Source organism: Semicossyphus pulcher, unplaced genomic scaffold, assembly GCF_022749685.1.
Source record: "Semicossyphus pulcher isolate SPU_LCO1_2020_fin unplaced genomic scaffold, fSemPul1.0.p SCAF_20, whole genome shotgun sequence".
Classification (NCBI taxonomy): domain Eukaryota; kingdom Metazoa; phylum Chordata; class Actinopteri; order Labriformes; family Labridae; genus Semicossyphus; species Semicossyphus pulcher.
The window spans coordinates 3,691,508-3,717,500 of record NW_027211694.1 but is presented as its reverse complement, the minus strand read 5'-3'; the positions used below and the strand labels follow the sequence as shown (position 1 = coordinate 3,717,500).

The following is a 25,993-nucleotide window of genomic DNA, read 5'->3' as shown; positions in this document are numbered from 1 at the left end:
CTCTGTTTGCAGAGACAGTACCGTCATTTTCCTCTTCTTCTGAAAAGAAAGCTGACAAGTCTTCTGAAGGCATTTAATAAATGAGGTAATCTAATAATAATAAAATGAGCTTTTATATTGACTTTTGTGCAACGATACCTCAGACAAGATGATCTATATGGGTCAGGTCAGAATGGTTATTATTCCTGCCAGGTTGGGAAATGTTCTATATCTGCTCTGCATGGACGCACATTAACTCAGGAATGTCCACTTATAAAGGGAGTTGACCGTGTGATTCTGTCCATTAGAGGCTCATCCATTAAAGAGGAAAAGGTGTGAGCACTTCCCACTTGTGCTGCTCATTTATGTGGCGTGGGATGTGCATGTGTGTGTACCCATTAGTGCAGGAATGCTGGGAGGAAAGGTGTGTCCGATCTCCACTTCCCCCCATGGACTCAACAGGAAGTCACTTAGAGGGAGGGGGCGAGGCTGAGGAGGGTAAACACGTGGACAGAAGAGGAGAGGGTAGAAAAACAATGAAAGTTGATCCAGTGTCGAATAAAAATCACCAATGGTGTCGTAAAAGAGTTTATGTTTAAGGGTTTAGCAGACAAGATCTACAGGAACAGGAAGTGGCGTCTTATTTTACTACCTAAACTTCGGGAGCTATTGTCAGATTAATTGGTAATGAACATAAAAGTTAGAGGAATAAAAGAGCTAATGTTGCTAATGTTTCACTACAATAAATGATCTTGACCACACATAGCTTAGAGGAAGACCGTCACATGAGGAAGTAAACACAAAGCCAGAAATACGATCTCTTTATTGTCCTCTAAATGTAGGTTAGATCCAGTTAGCAAGGCCACATCGCTGTGTTTAGTCTGCCTGTAGATCCCATAACACTCAAAACACACAGTCCACTGTTTCAGGCCTATTTAGCCAAGCTAAGCATGTTTTGTCTGCAAACACACACACACACACTTGGTAGGTGATGTCATCTATTTACAGATGGTGGATGCAGACGAGCGTGACTGTGCTAAGCAAAGACAGGAATGCTGCAGGTGTGTGTGATAAGAGGTTGAGGGCAGAAAATACCTTTTCTGTCTCACACAGACTAAACTTTAACTAGCAGGGTTATTTTAGAAACAGCAGTCAGTTTATCTCCATGTCAGAGTCTGCTTGTTCCCTCTCTGTTTTCCTGTATATCTTCTTTAAATGTCTGCACACTTCACTCTGTCTTTCTCTTCTGCTTTTTTAAGAGTTTCCTGGAAGCTCTTCAGCCAGAGACGAGTCTGTTCTGCTTTTCAGTGATCTCATTCTTTATGCAGCAAGTGAAGTACCGGGACATTAAATCTGAACATTCCTCAAATGTTAGAAATGATTTTAAGTACCTCTGTTCTGTACAGGGTGAACTTTTTGGCTAATTAAAAAGAACTAGATAAGCCTTTTATTTTTTTCTTATTGGCATTTAATGCGTCAAACTTCACCCCTAAAAACTGAGTTCTTTATACCTTTATCACATGTGATAATGGGCCATTATTCACTGACATCCTGTGCCTGGACATTATGGCCTGGGAACTAGACTTTCTGCAAGCACACGTTTTATTTGCTTAGGCAGATGCATTTGGTTCCCCTCCAATTCAGACGGTTTTCTGTCTGACCTGATTCAGGTCAGGCCAGTCGACCGTAGCCTTTGATGATGGCTAGTGCTGTATTTAAAACCTGGATGGTTCTTCACATTAAGCACAAGTGGCAAGTGAATCATGCCAAAGTCATGCCAAATGTCTTGTTGTACTAGTAGTTTCCTGTGTTGTTGGTGCCCTTGTGTTGTTACACAGGCCTAGCATACAAGAGCATTTTAATTAATACTATTAAGTGTGGAATTTTCTGGTTCATTTTCCTGCTTTGATTCGACTGTACGCAGACGATGTTGCTCTCTGACTTACAAAATGTCCATCACTAAAGTTGCTCAAAAACTGAAAAGTTGACAGCCCCTTTTTAATATTATGACAAACATGCTAATATTGATTATTTTTGTCCAATAAAACCATTTTATATACTTCACAATTAAAGGTATATTTTGCTTTTCTTAGCACTAACAGCAGTGTTTGATACAGGCTTCAGCATCACCAGCAGTCGACTTAAAGAACTGGCTGTAACTATTTCTGTTTGTAGTGCAAATCTACTTCTCGATGTGCATTCTTGTTTGAGCTGTCCATCATAACATACCAGGCTTTATTTGAAGCCCAGCTACTGTCTTTTCCTTCTGTCTTTCTTTCTCCGTCCAGTGTTGATGTCTTAGCCTCAGTGGGAGGATTCGCTGTGCTCTTAAATGGGACCATGACCTCATTGTTGTAGCTCCGCTGTGCTCTGCTTCTCTTGTTTGTTTGGATTTGGTTGCTCTCACCCTCCCAGTTCCTCTTAACCCTTTCCGGCCTGGACGTTACAAAGCCTGGACTGGACACACTGGACTCGTACATATACCTGCGAGGGCTAGTAGAATAGATTTGGGGCCGTTAGACTATTGTAGGTCCCATGAGGGTCTTAAAGTTGTTTCTTCAACCTGACTAAACACATTTGAATCTTTGTGCTTTTTATTGGGCCAAAAATCCCCAGAATTAGAGAGCAAAGCTTCTTTTTTTTCACAATATTCAAAATTACTTATCTTGGAAACACACTAATATTAACTTTGCTTGGCATAAAGGATTTTAGAGATTTTAAGAGGATTTACTTCGTCATCTGATATGTTGTTGTCTGATATGCTCAGAATGGAGATTTGAGTCTCAAACTCTGCGTTAATTTGTAGAGGTCTTTAACGAGGCTCTATGTTTGCTTCTCCCATTTAGTTATTCGTTCATTTGTTTGGTTGAAGAAATTTACAGTAATATTATCAGATATAACGTGCATGTTTCAGTTGTATTCACCTGGACTGAGTCTGGACTCACGATACGATATACGTAATACACAATACGATACGATATACGATACGGTATCCGATATGATATGCGATAGGATATACAATAGGATATACAATAGGATATGATATACGTAATACATAATACGATACAATATGATATATGATATACGAAACGATATACGATACGATATACCATACGATATGATATACGATATACGATATACGATATGATATACGATATACGATATGATATATACGATATACGATACTATATACGATACTATATACGATATGATATACGAAATATGATATACGATACGATACGATATGATACGATATACTTCATTGTCCCTGTAGGGAAATTTGTCTTGCACTTGAATGCTGCGTACATTAACATAACTCCTCAGTTGTATTAATAACTAAAAAACAGACAACAATCAGCATGTAAATAGAGTTGCACATACCAAACAAAACGACTTCTATTGCACGTAAATTCTTAAGATAAACAGATGGATGAATAAGTGCAGGTTTCACCAGTCAGGGAGTGGTGTAAGGGCAGCTTATAGTGGTCTGAAGTCACTTAATCTCCTAGGTCACATGGTTTAACGATGTATAGAGAGCATATATACACAGAAACAAACACACTGCTCTGTCACGAGAGGAAGGATTCCCTGAGGGGGCATCATATATCACGTTTCCATTTTTCTTTGCTTGCCTTCTTTCTTCTGCTCCTCTGTCTTTCTTTCTGAGTCGGTGAGATGACGGATAATCTCCTTACCTGTCACGTCCTGATAATAAGCTTCGACTCGTCTGACCTGGCAGGTGCTTAAAGGGAAGACTCGAAAGTGAGAAAACCCTGAGGTTAAAGTTGAAGTCACAAAAGTTAAATAGAATTTTCAGAAATAGATCAAAGGAATTTGAGTCAACTGATGGATTTAAGTACAAATTTGAGGTTATTTTTATGCAACTTTATATTTCTATTCCAGTACATTGTAGAGAAGTTTCATACTTTACATTAAAAAGGGAATATATTTAGGTTTTTCGGTTTCCAGTTCCTAATCTAGTTTGTCCATATTATTGTTCCTAAAATGTGTACGAGTTTTTCCTTCTAAACATTTCAGAAGGTTTACGTTTAAATAACCTTTCAAATCCCAAAGATGAAAGAAAAGTCCAGAATATGAGGATAAATTTGGGTACAATAACGTGTATTCTTCTTTTCTATTGGCTCGAGACACCTCAGAATTATCCTGTGACCCTTTTGATTTATCCTTTTGAGGGCCCCGACTCCAAGTTTCAGAACAGCTAAATTAAACTACCAAACTTCACTGAATAAAACCGTTAAAACTCGCTTCTCGTGCATTGATTCGTTAATAATTAAATAATACAAAATATGAGTGAGTTTTGCCTACAATAAAGTATGTTCTGGTGTTGGTATGTTAACTTCATCTCTTCTTCGTGGTCTTTGTGCATGTGACTGAGCAGATTGTTGAGTTTCTGTGTCCGCGGGTGTCCTCCTTTAATCCCGATGAGTCAGTGTTCGTTTCTGCCAGGTAAAGCGAGAGGTCACCTGCACCGAGGTGTCAGGACGAAGGTGTCAGGTGCAAAAAACGTGTTGCAAAATTGGCACGTTACCGCAATCAATAGTGTTGACTGTATCACTCCAGCTCTGTGTTTAAGGAAGCCATGTTTGGAAACACTGATCAACGTTTTTCACAGTTCTCAGACATTTTATCGACCAAACAACTACAGAGTTAAATCAGGGAAGAATTGTTTTATTAAACGACAATGAAATAGTTGTTCTCTCCTTAGTGTGTACTTTATTATCTAACAGCTCTAAATCAGTGGACAGATTACAGTGTAAGACGCTCTCAGGGCTGGCGTGTGTGTCTGCGGTGTTTGCACATGCTGTATTGGCACCTCGTCTTTCCCTTGAGCAGTGTGTGTTTTCCATATAAGGGTGCATGTGCCTTCAAAGCCTCCCTGGATTGTGCACTATGTGTGTAAGTGTGTTTGTGTGTGTGTGTGTGTGGTTTTTAATAGATGTAGAGCTGCACTATGCCCATGTAAGCACACTTCACTGGAGAATTAAAGTCTGAGGACTCTGTATGTGTACAGTATGCGAGTGCCAATGCAGACAGATTTTAAACAACCTAAACGTTAGGGCATTAGTGTGTGGGGGTTAATTTACTGTATGCATGCAAGACAAGTTGTATGGTTGTAGGAAAGTGCAATTTAAGTTTACTGTAAGACTGTAAGATGATTATTTTGTCAATTAATTGATTCTTTTTTTTAGTTTTTACGCTGGAAATAGTGAAAACGCTAAAAAGGCATCTTCAAATTTCCTGTTTTATCCAACAACCTGTCCAAAAACCCAGTCATAATAAGTTTATTATCATCCGTGATAAATAAAAACAGCAAATATACATAAATAAGAAGCTCAAACCATAAAATATTCAACCTTTTCTGTTTGAAAATACCTAAAATGATGGATTAATGATTAAATCAGTTCTGTTCAAGCAAATCAAACAAAATTATGTCATTATTTATATTTGTTTTTATAGCCGCTTTAATAAGCCGGTCTGACGCACATTTATGGTCGTTTATGGGCCGTTTTTCTCCTGAAAACCAAACATCTAAATGCAGCGACTGCCTGGAGACATTTTAATGGTGTCTGAGGGCAGTGGACGGGCTCTTTACAACCGATTATGTAACGTATTTGGCTTTGTCATGTGACCTTAATGATAGTTTTACATGCAGGCGCTATAAAACAGTTAACTTGCTTGAAATAATCATGCATCTTTAACTGGAACTTTCCTTATCAGCTGACCTCTGTTGTGACCTTCCCCACCCTCTGGCCTGCACAATCTCTACAGCTATATATACATAAACACGGTGGCTCACATACAGTAAAACTTTTTGTGTCGCTATGTTGACAAACATGTGCGTGCCATCCTCACAAAATTAACCAATATGACGACCATAAATAACAGCTTCATTAACTTGTATACAGCTGTAATGAGGCAACGACTTCTACTGACCACAGTAATCATGCAGGCTGCAAAGGAGGAAGTCAGATGATTTAGTTTAAACAGCGAGATAAAGATAACTCAAAAGGTTACCATGGAATTGCACAGCTCTCTAGAAATTTTTACGTGTTGTTTCCTCATTGCATGCAGTGTTTGCTATTGTGAGGCATCATATTTAGAGCAACATTGAGAGCATGTCAGGGTGGAAGAATGGCTTCAACACAGGACTTTTACACAGGAGATCAAGGTTACAGTCACACGTGAAACCAAACTCAACCCCAACCCACCATGATCTTTTGCTAAACCTGTGTTTGTATTTATATTAACGTGTTTGACAGGGTAAATAATTAAAGGCTACTTTAATTTATAAGCCAGAAATCACCCTTCAGTCCGATACGTCTTTGCAATCTGCACAACCTCCTCTATTCTTAGCCTCTTGGTTCAGATAGTGACGAACTCTACATGTGCACTTATCCATGCTTTCCTGCAGCCATTGTCCAAACAGAGCCTGTATTGTTTTAGTGATGCGAGCCGACTTGTGACTTATCGTCGTGTCATGCTTCCTTTTTTGTTCTCTCTGATCGTCAGGATGTGGAGAAGGAGAGGGAGCTGCGGACGGAGTTCAGCAGGGAGGAGATCAGGCAGAGGGTCGAGCTGTACAACTCAGTGACCAAAGACCACCTGAAAATGACACTTGTGAGTGGACTACACACACAAACCCACACACACACACTCGCTAAGTCTGTTGGGCAAGCTCCATATGTTAAAGACGACTCTGCAATATGAGTCAGAGTTACCAAACAGCTGCTAAATGCTTGTTCCAAAGTCAAGAACAATGTACCTTATGTTTTTTTCTGTAATCTCGTGAGGATGTTTCTGACTATACGCGCCTTATTTACTTTAATATCTCTCCCCAATTCAAGAAAATATGTTTCTATAAATATAACTAAGACAGCTGAAATGCCCACGCAAGCATAAATTTGAGGTGTGCTGGTGTTTCCACCTCCACGCTGCCTCTCCTCCGCCTCTCAGCATTCCTCAGCACTCGCATCAGAGTGATGATGTTATTCCTGCTATTGTTCTCCCCCACAGTGTTTTCCTTGGCAGACTGACACACGTCTGAAGTTGCGTCCAGACCACAAGACACTAACTCCACGTTAAATCCAGTCAAAATGAAAGAGATATTGAAAGATGCCACATGAAAAAGGGGTCGAATACAGAAACTTTTACTTTATAGAGACGGTTGTGAGGTTCAATATGCTCCAGAGAATTATTATATAACTTGTTTAAGATCTCAGGATTAGTGACAGTTAACTATTCGAGTATGTATGGCACTCTTACTGCTACTTGGAGTCAAGTTGCTGCCTTTACGGTGTTTTTTGTTGTGTGTTTTCCTTATAAGAGAGAGAAAGAAGTAATGAGGAAAAGAACAGTAATAATTGTGAAACCTGCTCTGTTAGCTGTTAGCTGATAGTATCAGTATGTGAAGCTTGCGGACGTGTATATTTAATCTTCACCTTTCTTTGTCTTCTTCATCTGTGACGGCACAAGTTCCTCTTTGTCCTCCCGTCTTCTTTTTTTAACTTCTGATCATGCTGATCTCATTTGTCCACTTACCACCTTCTCACACATCCGCCTGCACGCACCGCCCACCAGGCACCATGTGGAGTAATGAGATTACGATGCTCTCCCTCTGTCTGGGGCCATCTGTTCACACGGGGACACAGTGGGCTTACTGGGGGAACTGGTGTCTTCCGGAGGGATCATGTAGCACTTACTGTATGTGTGCTGCAGCTCTGGAAACTTTGGGAGGCCTTTCCTTTATCGTATGACTGACTCTGTGGCTTTAGTGTAAATAAACCTCGCAAATTCAAATAGTCTTTTAGGTCTGATTGTAAGTGAGGACAGTATTTCCAAAAGCAGGTTGTGAATGATGACATAGTACCATAAATCTGTCTCTTTGCTTCTGTCCCAGAATCCCTCTGGTGTTTATACCGGTTTCATCAAGGTCCAGATGGATTTGAGGCGACCCGTGACGGTTCGGGGGGGTCAGAGAGGAGAGGAGGCCTTCTATCTGCCCAGAGGAGTCAGCAACACCCTCCACATCAGCTCCAGTAACACAGTCAGACAGGTGGCTAACACACACACACTCACACACACACATTTGAGTCAACACAACCTAATTAGGATCTGATGACATACAGGGTTTGAGTCGAGGTTCAACAGAAGCAGACTGATGTTGAAGTTTTATTAAACTCTTGATGAGCTTCTGACAGTTCTGTGTGTTTTTAAAACCATTTATTAAAACACACACACGAACAAAAACAAAGGTCAAACATTCTTCAAACAGGGAGGTAATTTAAACAGTTTTAAAGGGCAAAAAAGGCCTGATTAGAACATGAAATGTATTAGTAAAAAAAATAGAAATAATAGATCATACAGAGCCATTTGTCAGTATTGCAGTTGTTCAGTTATAAAGTGATGCAGCTATTGTCAAAAGTTTAACCACAGCTCTGTATTTTGTCAATGTAACTGCAAGTAACCATAGCAACTGGACTTTAACAGTAAATTGACACAACTTTTAATAAGACTGACCACAATCAAGTTGGTGATTTAAACACAAACCTTCTCTTAGTAGCCCTTTGTAATGGTTCAAATTATACTGCAATAATGGACTCAGAGATGTTCCGGTATGGATAATAATGCACTCAGCAGATTAAATACACAAACTGCTTTACTTCCTGTTGTTGTTAAGTGGTGCCTTGTTATTTTCCCACATCACTACAAAGTAATTGGTTTCCAATATCCGCACACATTATTGTTTTTTTGTCTTTAGCCGACACATACACAGTATACAGTAATAATGGACTGTGAGGTGTTCCGATATAGATAATAACACACTCATCCAATGGGAAGTATGATGCTTTAGATCCTGTTGTGGTTTGCCAGTGCCATTTTATTTTTCCTTATCACCCATATCAAAGGACACATTCATATATTAGTTTTAAGCATGTATTAAATTGTATACATTATACAATAATTATAGACTCTGAGTCGTTCTGTTATAGATAATAATGCACTCCACAGTGAAAATTGTTAACTACTTTGCGTCTTGTTTTAAGCCTAGTTTCTTGTTGTTTTATCTGTTTTACAACTTTTATATAAATATTCAGATTGTATTAGCTAGCTAGGTATAGGTTGGAGTGTTATTATTTATTGAGGAAGTAACGTACAGCAAGCAGGTCATTATTGTGGAAATAAACCCAGACAGTGTCATAGCTATGTGTATAATGATCAACTATACTAAATACATTTGATTCCAAGTAATAAGTAAATGAATATAAATTAATAATAGACAGGACAGCTGAAGATAGATAGGAAATGTTGGGAGAAGAGAGTTGGGGATGACATGCGCCAAATGATTGGCAGACCGGGAGTCAAACCTGCGATCAGTGCGACGAGGACTGGAGCGCCTGCTCTACCAACTGAGCTAAACCAGCACCCCAAGATTATTACTTTTTAAAGGAGTAATTGTTAAAAAGTTTGAATTGCACATGATTTTTTTTATCTTTGTGTGGCTGGCAGGACTGAGATATTTGAGTGTTTTATTCTCGTGTGTGTCTGTGTGTTATCAGGTGATCGTCGCCCTGCTGAGCAAGTTCACAGTCGCAGACAACCCGGCTAAATATGCCCTGTACAAACGCTATCGCCGGGAGGAGCAGGGTAAGACTGAGCCCGCTGACTCTGCATGTGTGTGTGTATGTGTGTGTGTGTGTAATGTGTGAGACAGTGGAAGCGACAGTGCTGGAGACAGTCTTTCATGCCACTCATGCCAAGCTCGGAGTCAGATGCTTCGGCACTTCGACTATGTGTGTGTGTGTAAAGGGCGTGTGTGTGTATTTCTGAATGCCTCGCCCTCGTTAGATGCCTCGGGACGCTCCCCACTATCAACAGCTCACCAGGAGTACCCACACACACACAATCACACACACACACTCTGTGCATCAACAGCTGCTGCAGGGTCGTCGGGTATCAAATATTATCTTTCAGTCTATTTAGCGTCTCCAACAAAGGGGAAAAGTTTACAAGCCTTATACAACAAAACATGCCCTGAAGCCACTCGTGGATTTATTGAATTTGTGTGACTTGTTTTTATAACTTGTTTAAAGTCTGTGAAACATTTTGCACAAAGCTTTTATGGAGACTTCTGGTGTTTTTTTCCCCCTCGAAGGCAGCGTGCAGAGTGCTGTCATATAAGCTTCTGCTCCGGTTTCAGCTTCATTACTAGAGACGAACAGTGAGACAGGGCCTGCTAATAAAAGACAGCGTCTAGACACAAGCCTGACAACAGATGTATGCAGACTTCATATGTACATGAGCTCATTTATATATTTATACACTTCAATAGTTGGTTGAAGCTTTCATTCATTGAGCCTTGCTCTTTCCTCACAGATGAAACTGTGGTGTGGAAATGCAGACAAGTGACCTTCTATTTAAGTTATAGACAAAGTGACTCCAGCTGAAGTCTGTCTGCCTGAAAGAGAAGAAAAGAAAAGCTAAGAATACACTGTTTGCTCTAAGACCTGTTTGAGTTCACAATAGAGGCTTTAGTCGCGTGTTTAAACATTTTGTATGTTATCTTATTGCTGAGAGTTTAATTAAAAGATAGCATGAAGCCAGGCGTCTGTTTTTAAGCTCCTCAAAAGCTCACAAATTAGCCTTGAAAGTAGTTTCATGTAGGGTCGTGTGCTGTACTATTTACTGACTAGGTGCAGTGACTTCCTGGAGTGTAGCATGCTAATTATGAGCTTTAAAGAGGGGGTATTATGCTGTTTCACATATGTTACGATGTTGGATGTCCAGACTAAACATGGGTGATGTTTCAAATCTGTAGGTTAAAGTATGTTGGAGTAATCCGCATGCTTCTCAGCTCAGTCTGCTGTGAACGCCAGGTTTCACACCGTTTTTTCTACATGCTGCTCAGCAGGCTTCGGAGAGCTGGCCAATCAGAAGACAGCGGGCTTGTAGGGGCGGGGTTTCTTAAAGGGACAGATCTGACTGAGTCGTTTCAGGCAGAGGCCGTATGAGGGCCTGCACAGAGCCGTAAATTATGCTAAGCTGCTCCACAGGCATCATATAGTGAAATATGAAGCTTGAAATTGGCAGAATACCCCCCCCTTTAAAGGTGGTGGTAGGCTAATATCTTTAGCTTTGGAAAGGGGTAGGTGTATCCCCTGTTTTCAAGTGTTTATGCTAAGCTAAGCTAACTTGCTGTAGCTTCATTCTTCAGATTTTCTTCTTACATGACATTCTGCAAAAAAAAAGCAAATTATTTATGTAATCTTGATATAGTTTCCATAAACGTTTACTATCGATTAAATATGTTGTTTGTCTGCTCTTCATACATTTCTAGATTAAATTGCAGGTATTTGGTTTATTGTTTATGTTTTCAATATGTAAATAATTTAATTTCAGTTAGTTTTGTTCTTCAAAAGTACCTCGTAGTTTCACTTAATTGCAGTAGTTCACTGTAAGTTCAGTGCAACATCATGGACGTCTCTCTTTAAGTCTGTTTTTGTAAATTGCTGTGGTCGTTAATGTGCCGCGCCCGTCCTTTCATCTTCTGCCATCCCTGTTTATATGTACACACACACACACACAAACGCACACAAACCAACGTACACAGTGCAGAATTTAACTACAGCAACCGCAGTCGTGCCTGCCTGCATGTGGATTGAAGGAACACACAAACTGCACTGACTAAATTAATCTGTTTGTGCGTGTGTGTGTGTGGTTTGTCTCCTGCAGTGTATGTGTGCAAGCTGGCGGATGGCGAGCAGCCGTTGTTTCTTCGTCTGGTGGCGGGGCCCGACACCGACACGCTCAGCTTCGTACTGAGGGAACAACAGACTGGAGAAGTCATGGTAACACCGCACTCTTCTGTGCTCACCTCATCCCATCCCTGTTCCATTTATCTCCTTTCACCCTTCTACCTTTTTCCTCCCTTCCATCTCTTCCTGAATCTTGTTCTTCAATCTTCTACTTCCCTTTTCTTTCTTCTTATACTCCTTCACATATCCTTTCATGGAAGCTCATTTCCGTATAGATAAAGTTTACTTCCTGTTCCTCTTTCCAGTGGGACGCGTTCTCCATCCCCGAGCTGCGCAACTTCCTGCGGATCCTCGACAAAGAGGAAGACGAGCAGAGGGAGGCTGTGAGTCGCCGCTACGAGGCCTACCGACAGAGACTGCAGGAGGCGCTCAGGGAGGTCAGAGGGCCTTCTTAGAGGGGTTAACCTCCTTGAAACAGGACTACTGCCCCCTAGAGGGACGGAGGAGGCATTTTTTTTTTCCAATTGTTTCAACTCTGATCAAAGGAGGGATGAGAAGAGAGGATTTATCGCCTGGCAGAAGGGATGATATTGACGGAAGGAGGGATGATTTAAAGACAAGAGGACTGAAGATAAAGACAGCAAGTGAAGGACAAGTGAATGAAGGGATGGACGGAAAAAAAGATGGACGCTGCTGGAGTATAATGCAGCCTGGATTAAAGACTTCAAACCTGCTCGCACCAAAGATTCACTTATAGTGCCATAATCACTCGTCGTCTCTCCTTCTCTCCATCATCCCTCTCTTCTTCTTCTCTCACTCTGTCCTGCTGTCACATAATTTATGCAGTTAATCTGATTCCTCTTTGTTTCCCCTTTTTATCCTTTAAACTTGTGAAAGACTCAAGGCCATATGTTGAGTTTATTTAATGCGTTTGTTTTAAAAGTCTGTACATATTTTTTTTTCTTAATTTATATGGGTGAAGCGTTTTATTTTGTTTTCTTTTGAAACAAAAAAAAGTCTTATTTTAGTTGATTCTGCAGAGGCGGAGCACCAATCTAGTTGTTGACACAGACACGGAGAATAGTTTATCCAGACGGCTACTAGAGGTAAATACACAGAAACATGAGCGTCAGACACCACTCGGTGCGGATCAGAATCCATCTCTCAGGCTGCAGCGGCTCGACAGTAACACAATAACATTTAGAGAATATTCAAGAAGCAAAGAAGTGTTGTTGAATGTTGCATTTTGTTGAAAAAGCCCCAAAGTTGGGAAATATTTCTGTTTTTGAGAAAGGAGCGAGTAGGCTGCATCCCTCTATGGAGTCTCAAGTGTGCCAAAACAAAAAAAACATTTGTGATTAATTATAATCTTATTTTTTATATTTTTTATTGCTTTACTTTATTTTGATGCTTTTAACAGGACACAGAGATGGCAAAAAAGCATTAGACAATAACAGGCAATGTCACCAGGGACAATAATTAAAAATACATTTAAAAAAGTTTTAAGTTTAAAAAAGATCTTTACATTAATCAACTTATAATGATTTCTTTTTTTCTCTCTTAAAATAATAGTGATGGAGTTTTAAAATAAAATAACTAAAATTTTAAGAAGCCCTTTCAAAATAAGATAAAAAATAACGCAATATTGTAATATTTTATCTTTAAAAAAAAAAAGGTCCCTTGCTCTTATGTTTAAAATTTGAACTAAATAAATAGACGCATTATTCAATTTAATAATAACTACAAATTATAATTCTCAAGTGCATATTTTTAAAGCAAATAAGCAGCAAAATGTGACATATCCCTTAACTTCTATCTCCATTTTTGTTCTGGCTTTATGTACACGGTATAGAAATCAATTTCAAAATTATTTGTATAATTGTATTTACATTTATATTTTTTGTGTCTTAATGCATGATTATATCAATAATTCATTTATTATAGTTTTTTTGTCAAATGTATTATTTTTGGCACACTTCAGACTCCATACAGACTCCATAGAGTTGGCTGGAATCAGAATGTAGTATACAAATGTCTAGAGGGTGAAATAAGGTGAATTTTAATGGTTTTATGCAGCTCTAAGTTCATCAGCATGACACATAATCGATGAGGAAAGGTTTCTGAAAGATGAAGTAGAAGCTTGTTAGCACAGTTTCGGTAGAAGTTTGTTTGTTTTAGCAAGTGAGGACGAGTGAGTATGATAACTGGTTGGATTTGAAGCATTCGTTTGCATCATCCACCAGCAGAGTTTGACGAAGCATGAAGTGACGTAGTTTAGACAGAAGTGACCCCTGACCTTTGACCCTACATGGTCAGAGGAGGGAGTAGTGAGATTTGACTGGTTTCTGGAAGTAGACTGAGCAGTTTAGAGGAAGTAGAAAAGAATCATTAGAGAGAGGAAGGAAGAAAAACACAGAAGTTTTGTTTTTGAAAATGTCCGGAGGAGAGGAGGACATGAAAAAGAAAGTCATAAAAGCAGTGTGACAGTAAACTTGAGGATAACGAGGGGGTTTTCCTTAAGCCACAAGTCACCATGATGAACTGCGTGTTCCCTGTTTGCATTTATGAATCCACAGCTGAGAGAAAAGGAGGTCTGTGAGCGCTGATAGCTGCAGAGAACAGGGGGAGGAAAATGGCTGCATTGTGTGGTTCTCCTGTCTGTCTGTCTGCAGGCATTCATTTAAAACGCCTGTGCTTTTGTGCGCTAATCTCAAGTTGAAACATGCAGCCTTGACCTCCTTGTCAACCTGTGTTTCTTTCTGGTGGATTTAAGGGAAGAATATTACAGAGGGAGACAAGGAAAGGAAGGAAGCACAGAGAAAAGGTTTAAAGTAAAGGATGCAAACACGGAAAATGGAACAAAAGATGCGTTAGCAAGTGTGAAAGAAGGTAAAAGATGGTGTTGCAAGTACATAGCTGCCTTACATATATATGCAATATATTCTTCTGTGTATAGAGTTCGCTCAGACCAAAAAAGGCTCGTTTTTGGGTGTAGTTTTGTAGAAAAATCTTTGCTTTTTGAATCAGCGTTTAGTCCGATTTTTATGGAAATAAGTAGAGACAATCATTTGGACTAACAAAACTACAAATCTAGATTTACAACTATTCAAATAAGCTGTAAAATGCTTCATTGTTCAAGCTGCAGGTACTGAGTGAAGTCATACAAGGCTGTTGTACAATGCCGCCATCTAGTGGTCAAAAACAGCAACTATTCTCTTATTTCTGTGTCAAAGTATCTTAAAGATTAACTTTTATTTTTTTGTTATAACCAAAGATATTTTTGTGGTGTTGCCTGGAGCAAAAATATATTAGAGGCCTCTTCCCACTGGAGGGAACATCGTATATAGTTTAGAGTTTTATTTAAAGGGGTTTTATCCCTGGTTTATTGTACTATCAAACACTGGGTTAAATCTATGGAGGTAAAAAGAGGCCAGAACAGCTTTGAACAAGCATCTGAATACGTAATGGTGACATTTAAAGCTTCCCATTCTCCAGTTTTAAACGTTAAGTTTGGTTAACTTGTTGGAGGAAAAATAAGATTTAAAAAAGAAACCTGACGTTGTCATAACGATGTCATCATCAGAGTTATCTTAGCTTGGATTTTAACATGTGGTTCAAATGAAGTGGACATTAAGGAGGCTGAGAGGGTCTAATGGAAGAAAACATCGTGTTGCATGATGGGAAATGTAGGATTTGGAGCGTGATGTGTTCTAGAGACTAAAAAGTACCCAATCTTTCTGACTTTTTGTGGTGTTCATTTCATTCTTTGACATCCCTAGGTCAGTTAAATATTCAGCTATATTAGAAACGATTATTTATAAGTTGCTCGAATTTAATGTGTCATAATTTCAAATCTTAAATTCAAAGTATAGTTATTAAAAGTACGCTACCAAAACTGGTGAATTCAGACGCAAAAACTTGACATAAACAGCTGGTTATTTCAAATATGGGAATTCATAGATACATTCTGTTCAGATGCGTATAAAAGTTTGGCCTGTTTTTGCCTCCATATAAATTAATTTTTAAAATGATGCGAAAGTCTGCATGAAAACAGTTTATTCATCTTAAAGCCATGTTGTTTGTGTATCTGTTAAACACAGACTAGACGTATCAATTCTTTTTTTTGGGCACTTTAACTTTGAATTCAGGGAAGACGGGTTTTTGATTTTAACTTTTCATCTTTAATCTCTCAAAATATCACCATCATAATCTTAACATCTAATAATCTTGTTTTGAAAGATTTTGTTTCGCTCCACTCATAGTTTTTTTTTACCGACGGAAGTTTAGTGTGACAGAAGTTATTTTTTTTTAAGCTCATGTTATTATTTTTTGTCTCATTGAGCTTCCGTATATTTTCTCTCAGCGTTAGCTTTAGACTGTGAAACTTTTGTTTGAATCTCGCATGTGTTCCTGTTTGTCTTTTTGTATCCATACATGCTTACTGTACACACTACTGGGCTGTTCGACATTAAAGCATGCATTATCGTAGGTTAAACGCGGGGTCAGGCGGCGTTTGGAAACTAATATTTTAGAGCGAAATGCGTTAAAGCAAATACTGTTTTTCAAATGCTGTCTGAACTTTTGACAAGTTTAACTATTAATCTTTGGGCCAGTAGTGTTTATGAATGAAGAGTTGATATATATGATACCTGTGTGTATTCAGAGAGCTTGTTTTAAGACTGTTCAATCATGATTAGAGACACAGAGTATGAAAACGTTTGGCTTTAAAATATCTTATTTGAAAGTTAATCTCTCTCAGTTACAATGTTACACCATGTAATGCTCATGGTTTAGGAGATGGGAGGGAAAAATCCAGCTTAAGTCGACAAAAATACCATAAACCTATGAGTTGTTACTGATTCATGCCACTGACATTTTGTTGAATGAATTCAAAGCAAAAAAATTAACTGGTTCCAGCTGGTCAAATGTGATCACTTCCTGGTTTAAATCATAAACTGTAGCCTCATTTATGGAGTCCAAAAGGGGCCCTTAAGCCTTAAATAAAGATATTTTATGAGATTATCCTTCAACAAAACTATTTTCTGCATGTCAGTATTATATGACGTAAAGACAGGGACATTTATTTACCTTATTGCGGGTTTAAACAAACAAAAATGATTGCAATTTTAGCTACTTAATAGCTGGACTTTGGAGTTATTTCTCAACATTTTCTCACCATTCTGGAGCTTTTGATCATCTTGCATGAACTTTGAAGACATTTTTCATCTTATAAGTCGAGGTTTAAAGGTTGTTCTTGGTGTTAGAAAAGCTTCAGAACAGCCACTTAAAGGACCTCGTGTTGATCATTTTTCTTCCGTGTTTTTGTGATTGATTGAACAGCCTGAAACTGTAATGTTATTATGCCAAAGACCTGTGTTTAGCTCTTCCGCCATTGATCGATATTCATTTTTTTTCCAATTATGCTGTTGTAGTCGTATGCAGATGCTCTGTGATTCATCAGGTTAATCTCACACGATGAGTCCTTCGTCAGCATCTGAGCTCAGAAACACAAACTCTGTTATTCTACACTTGATGTTAAAACGGTCACCGGTTTTAATTTCAGACCTGAGGTGCAAAATCCAAAATGTATTTTTTTGCTTTTTTATCAAAGAAAGGATGAAAAGATAGAAGAAAATACATCTTCTTATATCAATTCACCAATTTATCTATTAAAGATTAAATTCAGCAGAAGCCATATTTAGTGAAAGACAGTTTAATTTTGGCCTTTGAGCTCAGGTCTGAAGCCCGGACCGCAGCAGTGCCTTTCTGCAGGCTGAGGAGCTGCAGACAGAAAAACAAACCTGCAGGACAGACGGACGGTTCATCAGATGTTGCTTTTTTGTTGCTGCAGGCGAACAGGTTTATTTTGTCCATATCTCATGTTTTCTCTTTGAATCGTTACCAAATGTGGCCTTTCCTCACGCAGGGCGGGCTGCATCTATTAAAGGTGAAATTAAAACAAAGAAGAGTTGTGTGTCGAGTTTTTTTCATGTATCTTCATAAAAGATTTGTCAAATATTCTTTTGCATGTTTCTATGTCTATGTTTATTTCTTTTGTATGATGTTAAATAATGATTCTGTTAATGGGATTATTCTGCAATCTGCTTCAATCAATCTGTGCAATCTGATTTTAAACATTTAATTTTTTTTAAGCAAAAATGCCAAAACGTCACTGGTTCCAGCTTCTGATATTTATTGTTTTTCTGCTTTTCTTTGTTTCATATCATTATAAACTGAATATTTTAAGGTTTTAAACTCTTGGTTATGGGAAATTAGTTTGTGCATTTATATATTTTCAGTCCTTTTTTCGCAAAAAAGGATCAATTAGATGATGTAATAATCAGCAAATTAATGGATAATGAAAATATTAAAAAATGTAGCTCTTAATTTAACTGGAAATCCCAAACCGACAAAGTTTTTGACTGAATAAACATCTTAATAAAACTAAAAGTAGATCTTCAGATAAACTTTGACAAATTAGCTTTTATCTTGACAAACTTTAAATTTATTGACAGATTTATTATTATGAGGCAAAATGGTGAGCTATTTAGCCTAGCATTCTTGTGTCTGCACAGTTAACATGAAGCTACAGCTAGCAGGTGGTTGGGATCGCTTGGCTAGCTGAAAAAAGGGGAAACAGCTAGCTTTGTTCAAAAGCAACAAAATCCACCTGCCAGAACCTCTAAAGCAAAGATTGTTTCTATGTCCAGAAACTGAAGCGTTCAAATTACAATTTTAAATTTGTGTTACCTTTGACGACAGCTAAGCTAGCTAGTTTTCATTCTCCTTCAGTTTTTAAGCTCGCTAAAGTGACAGCTTCTGGCAGTAGGTTCATATTTAGTGACAGATGTGACAGAAATGAAATACCAAAGCCATTTAGCGTCCTATCTCTGCCAACACACTGTCTTTATTTATAGCTGTCAAAGTTATTTATTGTGTGTAAAAAGTTCAGTAGTGTTGTGCTGTCAGTAATTTGGCAGGACTGCAGTCTGGAGCACATTCAGCAGCCACTCCTCCTCTTGTCCTCTGTTTGACCCCTATGCAAGTTACCTCAGACAAGAAGTGGGGGGGCCCCCTCCCCCTGTCCCACACTCAAACAGTAAACCCTGACATGTGTGAAGCTGCAGGAGTCAGCCTGATGGTCGTGCCTTCAAAATAAAAGCTTAGAATGTTTCGCTTCTGTTATGAGGAAAATGTTGAGGGGGATAATGAAATAAAGAAGTCCCTGGGCCCTGAAAATGTTTGAGTATAAGGAAAGGTAAGGTAATAAAAATGATCTCCACCTCCACAGCTGCAACACTGAGTGATGTACACATTATTTTTTCAATCATTTTAATCAAATAATGTAATATAAATTATTCGAAAATGGGCTTCTTTTTATTATTGTTTTATTGCTGTTACCTAAAACAGAGTATTTTTACACCGGATTATTTTGTAGTATATAGCTATTTTTGATTAAATAAAAAAGTCTAAATACTTCCTCCACCATTTGAAGGAGACGTACACAAAGTATAAAGGGCTTTTGCTGAGACAGGTCAGTATTCTGTGTTTTAAAGCATAAGAACATTTTTTCCGAGTAACTTTATTAATTGTAAACCTATTATAACCTGTAGCCATTTAAAAAGTCCGAAAATATAGACGTACAAATGGACCGGAAGCGTGTGTCCCATTGCTTTTAGTTTGAAGGCTCTAGCCGGAAGCTCCGGTATAAACATGGGTGCGTTTTACTTTCTGCTGCATTCTGCCGATAATTCATTCATCGCTCCCTGAAGTTCAGCCAGACCTGTTTGATTCAGCAGGAAGAGGAGACGTGGACTCAAAACTCAACAATGTAAGTTTATCTATTTTAAACTCTTTAAAGTCTGACTGCCTGCAGTGTTTTTACCTGAGCGAACGCCTAAAAGTTCTTTCTGCGTCGCCAAACTGTGTTCATAAATATGTGAATTGCTGTTGTAAAAGCTGCGGCGTGGTAATAGAAACAAATAAAAGACATTGTACGGGCCAGAACGGGCCAGACTTAAATTCGGCAATAATTGAATGTATCAAGCAGCTTATATTTTTAAAACATTTTTAAAATGTTATGTTTTAAGAATTACGTCAATCGAGTTCAGGTGCTACACGCAAGTGAAGCTAATGATAATGCACAGCTGTGGGCGAGAGGAGAGAATACCACGACCTTTTAATTTTACTAAACCAAAGTCCTGCTTCCATATCAACGTTTCAGCTATTTAAGGATTTTAAAAATATGTAAACATATTTATTGTATACAGATTCCTAAAGGAAAAAAACGCCACATCTTTTTTAAACAATTCGTCTTCTATCGAAAGTGCCAGCTTTCATCTTTAAAACAATAACATCTTCATCCCCGCTGAACCAGCAAACCTCTGGTTAACACCCTACCAGTGTTTCCAACAGACAACAGATGTGCCAAGTTGAGTTATGCAACCAGCAAAGTTGAGTCCGTAAACACGGGGAAAAATCGGTGAAAACAATGGAAGTAGTGTCTGAAATGAAGTAGACTGATAACCTTTTGATTTAAAGATGCACGGCTGTAAAATTTGCATCTGGATAAGTCAGTGAATGCATCATTTAGCTATACTAAAACTCCAAAGAAGATACAGTGCATGTGAATGATCTTGTCACTGTGTAGATTTGTTGTTTTCTATATTCAAAGCCTCTAAATCGAGTAAAGAGGGAGTTTAAAATCATGCAAACTGTTGCTGAAGTGGAGCAGGAGGCAACGCGGAACCAATCTCCAGAGGAATTCCTTCACATTCAAAGGGAAAAAACATACATGCAGTGAATGAACGCAACAATCTTATTTATTTACTTCAGCGTTTATCTGCAGTTTGGATCAGTTTCCAGAGTTGTGTAACCAACATGCAGTGTTACATAGGGTAGATCATGTGTGACACAGTATCTTAAACATGTCAAAGTTCACTTCACCACGTGTGACACAACAATGTTGTTGACTTATTAACTGCAGACACAATGCTTTCATTGTGCTGCCTTTCAAACACCCCTCAAAGTTTATAAGATTAGATCAAAATAAGAAATAAGTAGCTGTTTTGCATATATTTTCACATATTTTCAGATTCAACTGATGTTGTTCTTTCGACAAATATGTTGTGTTCATTAGAAAAGTTCAATAAATAAAAAACGATCGCTGCAGTCTGAGGTTTGTGGTGGGAAAATGTGGCAGTATCATAACGATAAAGACGACCATTTCTCACGTCTCTTCTGTCAGGGTGGGTAAGAGATTATTAGCTGCTCTGCTCGCTGTGGCTGTTGGAGTTTATCTGCTGCCTTCCCCCATTGACCCCAAACCACATGTGTAAGTACACACACACACACACTCGCGCATATGCACAAGAGTATGGACGGGACATGATCAAAGTTTATTCTATATGAGGGTAGAAACACTTTATTTTAGCATTAAAGGCTAAAGGATTGTTTGTTTTACTGCAGTTTTTAGTCACAACTAAATGCACATTTGCTCCTGCAGACTGAAGGGGCCTCCTCCTGCCCTCGAGGGCCCACTAGCTGTCAACACCCGGCTGCAGCAGGGCCGCAGGCTGTTTACAGAGAAACTACACGGACCAGAATCCTTCACTGCTGACGAGGAGGGTGAGCATGCTGGATTTAATGTTTGTCTTACACAAGTGATTAAAACTTAACTTGTTTGAAAAGGTCAGAGGTAATGTTGTTCAGGGCTGGATGGTTTTGACCTCTGACCTTTGCAGGCTGTTTTGTGCCTTGTTGCTTCCTGTATGTCTCATGTGATTCCTTGCATTTATTGGCTTTATATTATATTTATTGGTCGTTTCCATGGAGATTTTAAGTGTCACTTGATGGTCTGAATTTCTGAGCTGTTTTCACCCACACGAATAATCAGAAGTTTGAAAACATGTGAGAGTGCTCCATGTTTGACGTGTGTGTGTGTGTGTGTGTGTGTGTGTGTGTGTGTGTGTGTGTGTGTGTGTGTGTGTGTGTGTGTGTGTGTGTGTGTGTGTGTGTGTGTGTGTGTGTGTGTGTGTGTGTGTGTGTGTGTGTGTGTGTGTGTGTGTGTGTGTGTGTGTGTGTGTGTGTGTGTGTGTGTGTGTGTGTGTGTGTGTGTGTGTGTGTGTGTGTGTGTGTGTGTGTGTGTGTGTGTGTGTGTGTGTTCTAGGTAATGTGTACACAGGAACAGTGGACGGGAAGCTGTGGAGGATCGGTCCTGACGACAGCCTCACCCTCGTCACACACATGGGACAGAATTTACCAGAATGTGGTTCGTTGTGTTTTTATTTTCACTCGCCTGTTTCTTCTTCTGTGGTTTTCCAAGGATGGCCCTTTCCTTCCCCTTGTCCCTCCAACACTTTCAATAAGTTCTTATAATAAGTGCTAAGTTGTTCCATCATTTATTTTCTATTATAGTTATCTATAAGTATTTAGATAGACTCTGGCCTGTTTTTTTTGTTCGCTTTCTCTGACCTCTTTTTTTCAGGTCTTTTATATTCAGTTTTAAGTTCCTACTGTGCAGTGAAAGAAAATTTGTCACATGCAGTCATTTATAAAACAGATTAAAAAGCACTCTTGTGAGCATTTCCTGTGTCTGTGTCTGCAGGCAGCAGCACAGACTTTGAGCCCGTGTGCGGTCGTCCTCACGGCGTTCGCCTGGATCGTCGCGGTCAGCTGATCGTCGCCGATTCTTACTTGGGGCTGAACAGCGTCGACCCAAAAACTGGAGAGAAGACTCTGCTGCTGGCCAACTCACAAGGTTTCTACAGCACCTGTGTTTCTGTGCACTCTGAATAAAGCCCAGTCAACTATGATTTTCTGATTGATATTGTGTCTTTCCTGTGTTTCCCAGGTGCTGATGGCGTTCCCTTTGCCTTTTTAAACGGTCTGGAGATCTCCTCTCAAACTGGGATGATTTACTTCACGGACTCCTCCAGTCGATGGGGACGCAGACACGTCAAGCTGGAGGTGAGAGGAGAACAGAGGTGCATCAGTTCAGTGCTGGTTAGACTCAAAGAGACTGTCCGATCACCTCTTTTAGATTTCACAATAAAAGCACCATGACGCCTCTAAAAAAAGTCAAAATGACTGCTCCGTGAATCTTAAAAGATGAGCTGGTTTAAACTATGCTAAGCTAAGCATAATTAACTAATATTCAATCTAAATACATAAACAAAACCATGCTAAATGAAGCTATGGTATACTTAGCTAACAATATAAACTGAACTTAACGCTAAGTTGCGCTAAATTGAACAAAAAAGAAACTGAACTAAACCAACCTAAGATAAAGTAAAATAAAAATACATTTAACACAAAAAACGATGCTAAGCTACCTTACATAAAAAGGAAACTAACATAAAAAAGGCGAAGATAAAGTTTACTAACCTTGCAAAAAAAAAAAAACTAAGCTATGCTAAGCTAAATGCTACTTAAAAGGCTAACCAAACTGTTTTGTGTCCCAGGTGATCGAGCTGAACAGCCTCGGTCGTCTTCTCTCCTTCGATCCACAAACAGGAAGTGTGAAGGTGCTGCTGGACTCTCTCTACATGCCCAATGGCATCGTGCTGTCGCCTGACGAGCACTTCCTGCTGCTGGCAGAGACCAGCATCGGACGCGTGCTGAGGTACACACACACACACACACGCGCGCACACACACACACACACACACATATAATAAAATAAACATGAGCGATGAGATGTTCAGTCGTCTCGCTTTCTTTGCTCTCAGATTTTGGCTAAAGGGCCCGAAGGCTGGCACCAAAGAGATCCTCCTTGATAACATGATCGGTTATCCCGACAACATCCGCCTTAGCGACCACGGAACGTTCCTGGTTGGCATAACAACGACGAGGTTCCGGAAGGCCATGCCTCCCTTCCTGGATCTGATCGCTCCGTACCCGGCTGTCAAACGCTTCCTTGCAAAGGTCAGTGTGTTTTGACTCTGACACCTCAGACAGAAATATATTGATTCTTTTAACAGTTTACATACGTCTGATTTAATCAATATGGCAACATTGAAGAAAATCAGGACACAAACAGAGAATTATGATAAATATCGGCTGTTTTATGTCATTAGATTGACCGATCAAACCATCAGATCCTGCTTTCCATGATGGGCAGAGGAGCTGTTTTATCAGTGCTTATAACCAAATCTTCTTTCCCATGATGCATTTCCTCGGCATGGAGCGCCGTGTGATTCACAATTATTTTGTCTGCCAGTTAGAGGAGAATAACAGGCTTTGTTCCCGGCTGTACGGAGACAAGAGAGTGTGAAATGTGACGGGACAGGGGCAGGACCGCACACACGCACACACGCACACACACACACACACACACAGAAGTTGAATAGACCGCTCTGCCACACACACACACATTTTAAAGAAGAAGACCTGAACTCTTAGTGAACTTTAAGAAATGTCAGCTGAGGTCGCACAGACAGAAAACTTTATTTAAAACGACGACACCAGAATACAAAGTGAATTTAAGGAGCCTCGATGCAGCAGAACAACCGGCTGACTAAAAGCAAAATGAAAAGAACAATCGTGACTAAAACATTAAAGTGATTGTGTTATGTGTTTCCAGGTGATTCCTCTAAACTGGTACAACGCCCTGCTGCCGCGTTACGCTCTGGTGCTGGAGCTGGGATTAGACGGGGAGATAGTGGGAACGCTGCACGACCCCGAGGGCCGCCTGACGTGGGCCGTCAGCGACGTCTTCCAGCACCGAGGGAGGACGTACCTGGGCAGCACCGACCTGCCGTTCCTGCCCGTCCTGGAGCGGTGGGAGAGCTGATGATGGGACACAGCTGATGACGGAAAACTACAAGTAGGACTATTTTATTTTAATGTTTTGGACGGATTACGTTTCTGTACATTATTGAGCAGCTTCAAGGACGTTGGTTGTGCTTCCGGATTTTACGTCAACTCTGGAGCGGCGTGTGGATGCTGCGTAGATATGAGATGACGTGAGAGACTACGACAAGACATTTTTATAGAAGTCGAACTAACGGTTGGAGGAGAAAGAACTTCCATCTGCCCAAAAGATGAACCATAACTAATTAAAAGCTGTTACATTAAATCAAATATCTGTACTTTTAGCGCAAAAACAGGAGAAAATGCCCCTTACATTTTGAGCTACTATATATCCAAAATAACATGCAGTTAAATGATTGAAATTAAGTTAGTTAAAAGCTAAACTGCTACATTTTTGCGGAAGATGGATCAAAATTTTTCTTTTTTTTTCCCCTGTCAAAACCAAGTGCCTACGTTACCCACAATGCATCTCTAACTGTTTACAGTGACAGTGTTTAGCTATGTAGTCTTGACCTGCTAGCCTCAAACGTAGATGAGCAAACTTTTTAAGTTTTCAGACCCAACTGATCCTGACTCAAGTGACATCACTGGAGGCAATTTATCAGCATAAAAGTCTATGTACAATATCTCTTTGCATTTGCTCGAGCACTCTCTTACACCCGTAAGCAGAAGTTGATGTGTGAATTCCCTGGAGTTTGGACACTGTTGCCTTTTATCTGACACAAAGTTTTCCCAGCAGCAGCGAATACTTAACTTGCAAAATGCTGCAAAAAAATAATCTGAAGATCAAACTTCAGATGACGCGGTGACGAATATAAAAAAAAAGGACTGGACGTTTGCAGACGAGCAGCAGAGAAACACTGGATCCATCGACGCTCACAAATGGAAATAAAACTGGAATTAAGAGAGACACTTGATGATGAGAAGCAGCCATTTTGGACTTTTGTACTCCTGTGTTATGTACATGCTTTCTTCCCAGCCATCCTTGGTGTTTGCATAAATGTAGAGTATACTGATTGTTCAGTTTGATGTTTGATGATGTTTCTCACAGTCTGGACTAATTTAATGTCCTGTCAGACAATTAAACAAAAATATTTGAATGTTTAAATTGAGCCTGAATACTGTGGGAATGCATGTTATTAATACAATACTGTAAAGATGGATTTAAAAATAAATATTGTATATAAAATATGAAGTGAGACTCCTGAATCGTGTTTTGCAAAGCTGGTTAACAGTAATTAAATGTATGTTTGCGACTGCATTAACCATTGTCACAGTTTCTGCTTTTCTGTTTTATAAAATTATAGATTAAATATCTTTTTCTTTTGGACTGATGGTCGAACAAACGAGCTATTTGAAGACATCTGCTTGCACTCTGGGAAATTTAAAGGTACCTTTTTTTTTCTTCTATTTTCTGACACTTAATA

General features: G+C 39.3%; 2 protein-coding genes across 2 annotated transcripts in view; both read left to right on the top strand.

Annotated features, from left to right (window-relative positions):
• The window catches only part of rassf3 (Ras association domain family member 3), a 67,110-nt gene extending 49,403 nt beyond the window's left edge, over window positions 1-17,707 (top strand). The window contains exons 3-7 of the mRNA XM_069670947.1: window positions 6,511-6,618; window positions 7,898-8,053; window positions 9,558-9,645; window positions 11,731-11,846; window positions 12,059-17,707. Of these exons, the coding sequence (XP_069527048.1) occupies window positions 6,511-6,618; window positions 7,898-8,053; window positions 9,558-9,645; window positions 11,731-11,846; window positions 12,059-12,208 (618 nt within the window). The 3' untranslated portion in view covers window positions 12,209-17,707. The remainder of the gene's footprint in view (window positions 1-6,510; window positions 6,619-7,897; window positions 8,054-9,557; window positions 9,646-11,730; window positions 11,847-12,058) is intronic.
• Window positions 17,708-18,991: 1,284 nt separating this feature from the next.
• LOC138599807 (adipocyte plasma membrane-associated protein) lies at window positions 18,992-25,722 on the top strand. The gene is made up of 9 exons (XM_069671563.1): window positions 18,992-19,011; window positions 21,001-21,087; window positions 21,259-21,380; window positions 21,922-22,023; window positions 22,360-22,512; window positions 22,606-22,721; window positions 23,216-23,376; window positions 23,483-23,678; window positions 24,337-25,722. The coding sequence occupies exons 1-9, from the start codon at window positions 18,992-18,994 to the stop codon at window positions 24,544-24,546; spliced, it is 1,167 nt and encodes a 388-aa protein (XP_069527664.1). The 3' UTR covers window positions 24,547-25,722.
• The last annotated feature ends 271 nt before the right edge of the window (window positions 25,723-25,993 follow it).